Source organism: Monodelphis domestica, chromosome 1 (assembly GCF_027887165.1).
Source record: "Monodelphis domestica isolate mMonDom1 chromosome 1, mMonDom1.pri, whole genome shotgun sequence".
Classification (NCBI taxonomy): domain Eukaryota; kingdom Metazoa; phylum Chordata; class Mammalia; order Didelphimorphia; family Didelphidae; genus Monodelphis; species Monodelphis domestica.
In genome coordinates, this window is record NC_077227.1 from 155,977,603 (window position 1) to 155,990,411 (window position 12,809).

At 39.8% G+C, this 12,809-nt stretch overlaps 1 protein-coding gene across 1 annotated transcript in view; it reads left to right on the forward strand.

The window, feature by feature from the left end:
* Positions 1 to 5,896: 5,896 nt before the first annotated feature.
* The window catches only part of HACD3 (3-hydroxyacyl-CoA dehydratase 3), a 36,019-nt gene continuing 29,106 nt past the window's right edge, over positions 5,897 to 12,809 (forward strand). The window contains exons 1-2 of the mRNA XM_001375728.5: positions 5,897 to 6,314; positions 11,632 to 11,674. Coding sequence (XP_001375765.4) covers positions 5,901 to 6,314; positions 11,632 to 11,674 — 457 coding nt within the window. The 5' untranslated portion in view covers positions 5,897 to 5,900. The remainder of the gene's footprint in view (positions 6,315 to 11,631; positions 11,675 to 12,809) is intronic.

The following is a 12,809-nucleotide window of genomic DNA, read 5'->3' on the forward strand; positions in this document are numbered from 1 at the left end:
ACTAAACTATTTGCTTTTGGCAGCTCTCTTGCTTATACATGCCTTTGTCAATATGGGAAACTTTATTTAAAAATTGGCTACATTAGAGAAAATTCCTGCTTACTAGAAAAACAATGAAACAGGGGGTTGTGAATGACTAAACTGGTAAGAAAATGAAACAGTGTATTATATTGCCAATTGGAAAGCCTATTTATGGAGAAATATCAAAAGTTATTACAAAGTAATGCAATGAAAAAGTAAAACCTGGAATGATAGATACATAGATTGCAACTAAGTAAACTATATATTCAAAATGATAGAAAAAATGTCTCTTCCTGCTTCATAAAATATGATCATTTTGTTCTCAGAAACCTTTTGTTGTTCAGTTTCAGTCATGTCCAACTGTTCTCCATTTGGAGTTTTCTTGGCAAAGATACTGGAGTGGTTTGTCATTTCCTTCTCCAATAAAAACCTTAATTTTCCTCTACTATCCCCTTGACTACCACCCTATATTTCTCCTCCCTTTCCTAGAGAACTCCTCAAAAAAAAAGCTATGTGAATTTTTTTTTATCTCCACTTTCTTACATACCACTATTCAGCCCCTTGCAGTCTGGCTTCTGTTTCCACCATAGACTGAAACTGCTATATGAAAAGTCACCAATGATCTCTTTATTGCTAAATTCTTTTGCCCCCTCAATCTTTATTCTTGATCTTTTGGCAGTATTTGGCACCATTAATCCTTGACACATTCAGTCTGCTTTTTTCTCCATGGGTACTTCTGAGCACTCTTTCTACTTTTATTTGGCAAATCCTTCTTGGTCTTCTTTTTTAGAGTAATTATCATGTGTCCTCAATAGTCTTCCTCATTTATGGTTGAACACCAGATCTCTTTCCTCTTCTTAATGGTTTCTCTTTCAGTAATCTGATTAATTCTCGTAGTTTCAACCGTCATCTCTATGCAGATGATGACCAAATCCAAGCTCTAATTTGCATTTTATGATCATGCAAACAATTATGTACAAAGAAGATATTGAGCAGATGGAAGTTATCTCAGAAGGAAATACTACCATCAAAAATTGGGAAATGTTTCTTGCAGGTTAAACTTTAGCTGAGAATTAAAGGAAACAACAGAAACTGACAGAAATGAGGAAGTAGAGTTCGAGGCATAGGAAAGACTGGCTGAAATTCCAGGGTATTGAGAGGAAAGACTATTGTGGGCTAGAATGACCTGAAATGACCCAGAAAGGAAATACACAAAAATAGTGTCTTTTATTTTTATTTTGAAATGACTAATGGTTTTAGAGAAACCTTCAATCCTCCTTGCTCCTCTTTAGTATTTCCATCTTGGTCTATCTAATTTTCTCTATCTTATACAATCTTCCTGGATTCCGAACCTTTTCTTTCCTCATTCATTAGCCCATCTATTCATTTATTTTTTTTTTAACATTTCAACCATTTCTGGTGAAAGATATCATCCTTGAACACAAAAAGCTTAAGATTTTGTTGGGATGTTTGCTGCCCAAGTAGCTATACTGAAAAATACTATGATCATGGAATATAGCCTTAACCTTATTAAGTCATTCAGAGGATTATGTTTGTATATCCTATTCTGTAATCAGTCCTCCTATGAATAAGAAAGAATGGGAATGACAGTGCAGGTACAAGCCAATCTAAGGTAAGCATGTTTTTGTGGAGAAAGATGATCATACTAACACCAGCAGTGTATGTTTTTTTTTTTTTTGCCGTAGTTAGGATAGATTTGCAATAAGCAATCAACATTTTCATGTCCAGTCTCACATGTGACAAACTGTACATTAATGTTTTCAGCCTTGCCCTCCTATTTGGAAAGCACTCAGTTGACATCAATAGGATTATCATCAGATACACTACTTTCATTAGCAGTAAATGGCACACAATTAACTTCTCAGTTCTCTAGCAAATCTTTCATTAGGTCCCTCTCTAACTCTTACTTTCTTTTTAAATTCTTACCTTCCATCTTAAAATTGATGCTAAGTATTGACTCCAAAGCAGGAGAGTGGTAAGGGCTAGGCAATGAGGGTTAAGTGACTTGCCCAAGGTCACACAACTAGGAAGTGTCTGGAGGTCACCTTTGAACTCAGGACCTCCCATCTCCAGGCTTACTCTCTATCTACTAAGTCATCTAGCTTTCTCCTAACTCTTCAACTTGGGTGCTGTCAATATCCATATCCATATCTATTTATATCTAAATAATGTATATATAGTGTATTTACATATTTATATAATATACATATACATAAATACTTGTGTATATCATATATGTCTGATATATGCATATACTTTTATATACCTATGCATATATCTATAAACATATGAGTGTATATTTACATTTAAATAATATAAAGGGAAAGGATTGCTTCATTTTTGGCTTTGTCTCCTCAGAAAATTAACTGGTACACAGTAGGCAATAAATGCTTATTGATGATAAGTATAGATACATACATGATAGGTACAAGCATAGGGTTAAAAGGCAAGACCTTGCAAAAATAATAGAAAGAGATGAAATTATTAGTGAGGGAAAGAAACTTTGAATTGTTTTTTCCCAAAGGAAAAAGTCACCTCCTAGAAACTTAGCCTAATTTACCTGATTGGACTTTGGTTGTTTTCCTAGACCTAGAATTGAAAGAGGCCTCAAAGGTTATCTAGTCCAACTCCTGATTTGATAAATAAGGAAACAGGTTGAGAAATGTTAAATAATTAGCCCAGAGTTACACAGGAAGTAACAGTCAGTAGATTAATGAACATAATTTATTAAATGTTATGTACCAGGCTGTGTTAAACAAAGGGAATATGAAGAAAAGCAAAAGCCAGACCTCTCCCAATTTGTTAACAGTTTAATGGGGAAGGCAATAACTAGTTAGGTCTATATAAGATATATACAGGTTAGACTGATGGTGATCTAACAGGGAGAGCTAATGCAGCCTGAGTAACTTTCCTGCAGAAAGGAGGCTTTGAGTGGAATCTTGAGGAAGTTAGAGAAACTTAAGAGATGGATGTGAGGGGATAGAGCATTTCAAGTGGCAGGGGACAGTCAGTGCAAAAGCACATAAGACCAAGGCAGCAAATAAGCCTGTGTTATTGGATCATAGAGTATGTAGAAGGGGGGTAAACTGTGAGGAGAATGGGAAGGTAAAATTAGATCAGTTTGTTTTAAGGGCCAAAGGACCTTATATTTGATACTGGGGTAAGTAAGGAATCACTGGAGATCATTGAGTAGGGAATTGACATGATTTGACTTATGCTTCAGAAAAATCATCTTGGCAGTTGAGTGGAGGGTTGATTGAAAGAGGGATACATCAAGCAGGGAGTTCAGTTCAAAGGCTACTACAGCAATCCAGGTAAGAGATATTGAGGGCCTGAACTAGTATTGTGGCTGCATGAGTGGAAATATGAGATGTTGTGATGGTAGAAATTACGAGATTTGATGACAGATTGGATGTATGGACTGAGTGAGAGTGAATTAGATTGACTTGGAAAGACCTCCCAAAGAAAGGAAGATCTAAGGGAAGTCCAGGGAAACTGAAATATGGAGGTGAGGTTTTTCCCCCCCTAATAGACTCCCCTACCACAATCCAAATATTTATTAAATGTCTGTCATGATAGGCTTTACAGAAGCACCTGTATGTGCGTGTTTCTGTTTGTGGTCACAGTATTTTATAGGTGGGATTTCAACAACTGACCTTCCTCATTTCAAGTCTAACACTTTTTTTCATTGATGTTATCTTTGGTAGAGATATCAAGATTGTACCTGCCTGGCTTATATGACTAAAAAGGAAAATGACAAACGTTGGAGTAGATGTGAGACGATTGGGGCTGTTGGTGGAGTGGTGAAGTGATACCACTATTCTGGATTTGGAATGGTGCCCAAAAGGTCATAAAACTTATATCCCCTTTGTCCTCACAATACCACCACTAAGTCTGTATCCCAAAGACCAAAAATAGGGGGAAAGAACTTACTTGAACAAAAATATTTATTACAGTTCTTTTTGTGATGGCAGAGAATTGGAAACTGAGGAGATGTCCATCGGTTGAGGAATGGCTGAACAAATTGTGGTATAAGATTGTAATGGAATATCATTATTCCATAAGAAATGATGAAACAGGATGATTTCGGAAAAATCTGGAGGGACTTGTATGAACTGATGTAAAGTGAAGTAAACAGAACCAGGAGTACATTATACATAATAATAACTATATTTTATAAAGATCAACTATGAATTACTTTTTAAAAAAACCCTTACCTTCCGCTTTAGAATCAATACTAGGCAACGAAGTGAAATGACTTGCCCAGGGTCACATCATTAGGAAGTATCTGAGGCCAGATTTGAACCTAGGACCTCCCATCTCTAGGCCTAGTTCTCAATCCACTGAGCTATAATGAATGACTTTTTAACCATTATGAGCAATGCAAAGATCCAAGCCAACTCCAAAGGACCCAAAATGAAAAATTCTAGCCACTGCCATAGAAGGAACTGATAGAGTCTGAATACAGATCAAAGTATACCATTTTCCACTTTATTTCCTTCATTTCTTCTGGTATGAGCTATATATATATATATATATATATATATATATATACACATATATATCTTCTTTCATGACACAATGAATGTGGAAATATGTATTGCATAACAGCAAATGCATAATCTATATCAGATAGGAAATGGAAGAATTTGGATTACAAAATGTTAGAAAACAAATGTTAAAAACTTTCTATATGTAATTGAGAATAAAAAATATAAAAAAAGAAATGTCAAAGTTGAGGGGAGAGGAGATTAGAATGGAGAATTGATAGAGGAGGCAATCTATTGGAGAAGATAAAAAGGGATAGATCAAAGGTGAATTTAGAAGGGTTGACAAGGAGAATTATTATCTTTGGATCAGATCCCAGGTTTTCTGAATACAGAGCCAAGATCTTTTCCATAAATTTATCACATTGTCTTTCTTTAATGGCTATTCTACCACTTCAGCACTTATTTCAGAGCCATAGGCTATATTAGTTTGCACAAACCATTTTGTTCTGTATTTTTCCTATGCCATTTTTCATATGTGTTCTGTCTCTTCTGTTAGATCTAGTGATGTGGATTTCCCTGCCACCTGTTTGGTCATGAGTCCACACTTAATAATACATAGTATATTACACTGCAACTCTGTGAGGTTGGTGCAAGTATTATTATATCTATTTGACAAATGAGAAAACTGAGGTTTTGAGAAGTTTAAGTAATTTGTTCATAGGCACACCAAGTATGGTGCTCCATTGGGATATGAACATGGTCTCATGAATATCTATATTGCTTTTTCTCTAATATTACAGAGGGCCTGATGATACATTGGGCAAACCACTGCCAAAGGCCTGATAACGTTCTTAGATACAGAAAGAGAAATTACCCTTACTAGAGTAATTCTCAGAGGAAGTTTGGGCCTGGTAAATCCCTCTAAATTTTTGTTCTTTTGATTTTCGTTAAGATGAATATTAGAGGAAGATTTGAAGGGGGAGAATAGGAGGTGTAACAAATGCAATTCAGTTCAACAAGCATTTTAAAAGTGCTAACTCTGTGCAAGGCACTGTGTTTGGGCCTGGGAGTAGCACAAAGGTGACACACACACACAAAAATCCCTGCCCTCATGAAGCTTAATGGGAAGAAAGAGGACGACAGAAAAGTATGTTACAAGGTAGGCAGGCTGTGAAAAGTGCAAAGAAGTGACCTAGGGAAAATCTGAAGAAGGGCAGCGTGTAGTCCGGAGAATAACATCGAAGGCCTACTAATGGCTCCAGGCCAAGTTTTATCTCCTTTTGCTCTGGTCTTTTCTAAAAGGGCACCCAATTTCACCATCGGGCACCCAAATATCCGCCCCCAGTCTCCTAGGGACGCATCTCCGGGATGGTGATGACCGCATCGCGCAGCATCACCTTCAGGGGATACTTCCAACCAGGACCAGCTATCGGGAGCGCGCCCGGCCTCCGGGATGCAGGGAGTGCATACATACCGCTCACCCCACCTCTTCCAACCCTTCAGCCCTGTCCTGCTGCGCAGGCGCAGAACCCTGGGCGAAGGGGGTGGACCCGAGGCTCCAGGTCCCGGCGCGGCGGCGCGCGCACCCCCGAGCCTCGCTGCCAGTTCCTCCAGCTCCGCTGGCTTTCGAGCTGCTGTGGAGGACTAGACTTCCCAGCCGCTCCTGCCCGGCCCCTGCGCAGCCCGGCAGCGGCCATGCAGAACCAAGTGCTGACCCCGCACGTCTACTGGGCCCAGCGGCATCGTGAGGTGTATCTGCGCGTGGAGCTGAGCGATGTGCAGGTAAAGCGGCCCGGCTGGGCCCATCCGGCACTGTGGCCCCCGCGGGAGGAGGTTCCCCCTCCTAAGCTTCCCTGGACCCCACGCCTGTGGGAACATTCGTCCCTGAGATGAATGTGCGTGTTCTTGTGGGAGGGTGTGGGTATTTCTGTGGGGGCTGTGTGACCCCACCAGCATCTTCGGGGTGCGGCAGGGCTCCGGGCCTCCCTCGCCGTCTTCACCTCCTTGGCCCACCCCACTCAAGCACCCGGAGGTGGGTGGCGTGAGGAACCTCGCCGTGGTCCGAGACAGGCAGCTACCTCCGGGTGGCTCTGTGTTCAGAGAAGTGCACATGGTCTCCATCCATGAGCTCCTGCAAAGAATCCCTGCCTTGACTTGGGATAGATCGGGGTATTTCGCCCTTACATCCGGGTCTGTTGGTGTAATTTTCTAGTTGACTTAAGAGGAAGGGGTACGTTTGTATAACCGTGGCCTAAGGTAGTCCTGGCAGGCTACTTGCCCCTCACCCCTAGAGACTTCTCCTCTATAGCCAGAGCTGGCCCCTAGATATGAACTTGGGATAAGGATTGTGTCATATTTTCCAAAAACCTCCTAGAGGAAGCCTTTTTCTCTGACCCATTCTAGTGATTCTGAGCAGGGGATTCCTTGCTGTTAGGAGTAGAAATCTAGATAGTTACGTTGGGTATGGGGGTGGAGGGAAGGGCATAACTATCTTAAATTAACATGGTATATGTTTAGACAACTTCTGTATACTTACTATCCTGCAAAGTCAATCTCAGTTCATTCCAGTCCAGGGTTCACTCTAAGAGAATCACAGGGTAAAGGAGACCACATGGTTTTTTCTTCATATAGATTTTATAATCTGGAATTTTCTCCATCATATCTAAATCCCAATTCCTGTAATCAATCAAAAGACTTTAGAGACCATCTTCAACTCTCATATTTTACAGAGTAAAATTAATTCTCATTAACAAAAAGGAAACCGAGGCACAGAAATAAAGCACAGATTTGCTTAAGGTTACACAGGGAATAAGTAGCAAATTTAATAAAGGTTTAATGAGGGCATATTATATATTATGCACTGTATCATAGAGATAAATAAGACCTGGTCACTGCCTTTATGGAGTTCACAATATCCCAAGGAACATAACACATGTATGCAAATAAATATCCCAAAGTTGAATAAGATAAATGCAGAGAGGTGCAAAATAAAATGTTCTCAGAAATTTAAGGAGGAAAGACATCAAAAGGATTTAAGAGATGACCCTTCATAAGAGGTAGCATTTGAAATTAGACATGAAGAATCAGTAGGATTTCAGTCAGCAGATATTGATTAATTTGGCATTTAAAATATAAAGAAAAACAGGCACAGGTATGGGCAGCATAGGATGTATTTAAGGAACTGCAAGCTCTCCAGGTTAGCTAAAAAAAGGTAGGTTAAAGCTAGATGATAGTTTAAAATTCTGGTTTAAGGAATTTGGGCTTTATTCAGAAGGTAATGGGAAGCCTTCAGTAGTTTCTAAACAGAAAGACTAAGGAACCACTTGGGAGGCTATGGAAGGAGATCAGGTAAGATGAGGCCCCAAATTAGGTGGTGGCAATGGTAATGGAAAGGAGACAGTTATGGGAAGCATGTGGAAATAGAATCTGATTACATGTGGAAAATGGGTGAAAGAAGAATCAAAGCTGACTCCAAGGCTTCAAGCTGTATTCTACCCTGGAATGCCCTCCTGCATGTAGAATGCCCTTCTGCATTTTCTTCCTTTTCTTGGAATCCCAGTCTTCCTTCAAGGTTTAATTCAGGTGCCATACATGAGGCCTTTTCTCACTTCCTCAAGTTGTTAGTGCTTCCCCACAATTACTTTGCATTTTATTTTGTATTTATTCATGGAACTAGATAGATATTTCTAAATAGGCATGACACAGGTGAGGTGAGCAGAAGAAACAGTAATAAGTCAATTGATTCTTAAGAGAGGACAGAAGGACTCCTAGCACTGGAGGGGTAAGATTGATGAGCTTGGGGAAAACCAAAAATGTTAGCCTTAGAGTGACACTAAATTCAATCCCCTCTGTTTATTGATGAGGCAGCTAACCAAAGAGTGAAGTAACTTCCAAAGGTCATATAGCTACTAAGTGGCAGTTAGGACTCTACATGTGATGACTGGATAAAAATAGCAGTGCAAATTAGGAGGATGAACTAATATGTATGGAATTGGGAAACGTGGGTTAGAATCGAAGACTTACTAATTACATGACCATGGACATGTTATTTGCTCATCCTCAGTTTCTACATTTACCTGTACTACTAATCTCATGGAGTCTTAGTGGGGAAAATGTTTTTATAAACTTTAAAGTACTATAAATGTGAAATATTAATAATTTTTTTAAAATGCTTGCCTTCCATCAATATCTTGGTTCCAAAATAGAAGAGTGGTAAGGGTTAGGTCACATAGCTAAGAAGTGTCTGAGGTCAAATTTGAACCCAGGACCCCCAATTGCTAGGCCTGCTTCTATCTCCTCTGAGCCACCTAGATGCCCCAATTATTAATAATTTAAAAGATTTAAATGATAATTGTTGTTTTGGAGAGGCAGCATGGTGTGGTGGATAGTGGATTGATCTTACATTCAAGAAGGCAATACATATTGGCTATATTGTCCTGGGCAAGTTACTTAATCTCTTGGTGCCCCAGGTAACTCTCTCAAACTGAAAATTACAGATGACTCACCAAATTGCATCAGTGGAAGGATTTATATATCTGGAGTTCCCTAAATCCTGGAAATCACAGATCCAGATAAAAAAATTGACCTCCCATTTATGTAACATCTTCAGGTTTTTCCAAACACTTTTGCTGTGGTACCATAGAACTTAAAGTTTATTGTCAAGGTAAATTAGGTACCTAGATTGAGAGGTGAACAAGTTGGTTAGGTCAGTTTGAATGAAATGCCCAAAGTTAAGGGTTTGATTATCCAAATGAATCAATGTCTTTTATAGATTAATAGTGTCACTTGTACCTTTACCTCTTCCATCTGCACACAAGAACATTGGCCTGTCAGTCTAGTCACACATGTGACCTGAAGATGGAAGAGGAGAGCTGAAGAGTGGATATGCCCAAATTTATTCCATAGTTGCAATGGCTTTGTTATGTGAAAACTGAAATATTACTGTTTTGGTTTATAAATTGTCTTATTAGAGATGACTGCTGTAAGACCTATTCTGGTTGGGTACCTGCATTTCCTTGAATCTTTTAATTTGCACCCTATAATGGCAATGCTCTCTGCCCCCCCCCCCTTTCCCAAATCCCTTCCCCTACATTTAAGATTCTTGGCAAACATTTCTTTTTCTTTACCCTAAATCCTGTGAGTTCTTTACCTCAACTGAGCCAGGAAGTCTCCTGGGCTTGTGGTAATTATGAATGGGTTTCTGAGCTTTCCCATCCTTCCCCCAGGGAAGGATGAGGGGTAAGAGTTTATGAAATTGGCTCCTGGGATAATGGCTTCCACTTTTGGAAGATGATGGAGCTGGGGTTTCTGGGGCTGGGCTCTGGGAGGGAAACCTGGACTGACCACTGGAGAAAGGGGTTCTGGGTAATGGACTGAGCTGGGACATGGTGGTGGCAGGGAAGTCTGGAAAAAGAAAAGTATCACCCAGGATTGAGTATCTATTTTTCTTGTGACTTAGTTACCCTTCTTGTCATCCCCACTTTAGAGTTTATTTCTGGTAATAGTATCTCTAAATGCATGATGCCTATGGACAACTAGAAATACCTTTGTTGGAATTTGGATTCAGAGGAGATGGGATTCTGTACTACTTGCATGATCTTGGAAAGTCACTTCATTTCCCTCTGCCTCAGTTTCTTCACCTTTAAACTAGGGGAAGGAGGAGTTTGCATGAGATAGTCTCTGAGATAATTTCTAACTCTAAATGTGTGATTCCATACATCAATTCCTCTCTATTGCAGCAAAGATTGGACTTGAGAGTTCATAATACTGTGAGAATCATGGGGCAGAACCTGCCTATTTCTTCCAAATTTGCATTTGGAAATAGCCTGACAGAGGTCCTTCCTGGGCTCCTAAGACTATACTTTGGGTGGGCAGGTGTATGATTGAAAATTGCAAGCCTATTTTGGGCAATGGTGCCAGAAGCCAGCTTGAGGGAATGGAATTATGTCACCCATACTGTTTTACTTCATAGCCATATAGGGGAAAGTGGGATAGAATCACTCTTGGAGTTGGGTAGGAAGTAATACTGAGGAGAATTGGACATAAAGAGATGAAAATGAAATTTAACAATTCCCTTCTTCCTTTTACTGGAGAGAGTTTTTGTTCTTATAGGGCTGTTCCCTTTGCCATCCAGTGTGCTTCCTGACTTCTGGCATTTTGCCCAGTTAGCTTTCTTTCACAGCCTAGTCCCTCAGCATGCCTCCTACCTCCTCCTCCCTTCTCTGATTTTTCTCAGAGATATGAGATGAAATAGAGATTGCCAAAGCCGCCTGAAAGAACTGATCAAGGAGATAGTGGTGACTCTTTGGAAACATGTTAACTCTTGCCTAATGACTCTGGAGTAGAAATGGGAGTTCTCCTTTTGACATTAGCTGTAAGTAGTCCTATTTAGAACCCAGCTACTAGAGGGACTTGGAAACAGAAAGTAGATAAATATGATGATTTGAATCATTCTAGCTGAGCCTTCCTCTCATCTCTCCCTTCCAGACCAAAGACTTTTCTCCTCAGTAGTTTAGTCCCTGAGTAAAAAGGACTTTCTGCCTGGTACTTGAGTCGCAGAGGGTCTCCTCAGGGCCAGAGGTCCTGGACATACATGTGATTTTTGTCATCATTATTTCCTATCTACAGTGCCCTCACTCATCTTGTCAGCATATTGAAATCCTACTCCTCCTTCAAATCCCAGGTCAAATGTCTCTTCTGTGATGCTTTTCCTAATGCTCTACTTCCTATGATCTTTCCCTCTTCTGAACTCTCAGTGTTTTGGGTGTCTGTATGTTATCTCCCCTACTGTAAACTCTTGGTGCACAAGGTCTTTCTTCATGTTTATGTCCCCCTTAGTGCCAAGAACAGTGGCTTAAACATAACAGGTGTTCAATAGAGCTTTGTTGAATTGAAAGCTTGCCACTGAAGATGGTCCAGAAATGAATATACAGAAATTTTTGTCTTGGCATGCTAGATAACCAAGTATTTTAGTTTGGAGCATGCAGGGGTAATGAGAGGGCCCCAAGGTTGAGGGTGGAAATTAAATACCAATTTAATTTAATTTTTTCCCATCACTAGAGCCCCAATTCCTGTTCATGTTCTTGATCTCCTTCCACAGCATCCTGACATCAGCATCACTGAAAATGTCCTTCATTTCAAAGGTTAGTATCCACACATAAGGGCTCCTCAGCTCACTATGAAATAAGGAAGCTTGGTAGCAGTTTTATTTAATTTTCATTGTCTTGATTATTTCTTTACTGTTGCTTATCCTCTGATGCCACTGAGCTTCAAGTCAATTAAGTGAATTTGGAAATTACGAAAGTGGAAAAGTCAAGATTTATTTCAGATGATTCTACTTTATTGTTACAACAGCCAACAAGCTTCTTCATAGGAGAGGGCAGGTCTTATGGGAGCTTCTGAGAGGTCACTGTACTTAAACCTTACCTGGTTCAGGCCAGGGTAGGGATCTTTCCCTCTTGCCCAGGAAAGATTTTCCTGTTCCCTGAACATCAGATTTAGGGGACCATCCAAGGGAAAGCAATAATGACAGTGAATGAAGAAGCTCCAGCTGATTTATGCCATAGTGGCAGAAGCTACATCAGCTCTCTTGACCAGGTCACCTGGTTTTGCTTAATGTTCTTTCTTTGTTACAAGGGAAGACTCCTGAATGGAAGTAAAGAGAAATTCAGAAATGATTGTGGTATAAGAAAAAAAAGAACCAATAGGACTTAAATTTTCTTTAATAACTCAAAGATTTTTTAAAAACCCAATAGTTAATTTCAATGAAATGTCATTTCCTGTTGAGGTAGAAATGTAGCATGACTTTAATTGACCAAAAAAACTGAGGTCTGATTTTCTTAATAGTCTAGGTTGAAAGGTTGGGTATCATGGTGTCAAGAAATAGTGTCATCACTCTGGATTTATGAAGAAAAAGAAAAAATAGGGTCAAGGAAGTCGGAGAGAGAGATAGAGAGAGAGAAGGAGGGAGGGAGGAAAGGAGAGAGAGAGAGGGAGAGAGAGAGAGAGGGAGAGAGGAGTGTGTGAGAGAATTGGAGGGAGCTGGTGGCAGTATATAGATGTAGAAAGGAATAAGTTGCTGGCTTTCATGGGTTAATTAAGAAATAATTTTTTTTCACCCATCTTTCCTTTTACCTTACCTAGCTTTAGGCAGGGTCAGGAGAAGTAGGACTCAGAAAGACTTTATTTTTCCTTATTTTAGGATCCTAGAATTTAGTTCAATGGGACCTTAAAGAACATCTAGTCCAACTTCCTCATTATGTTAGAGGTTACCTGAGG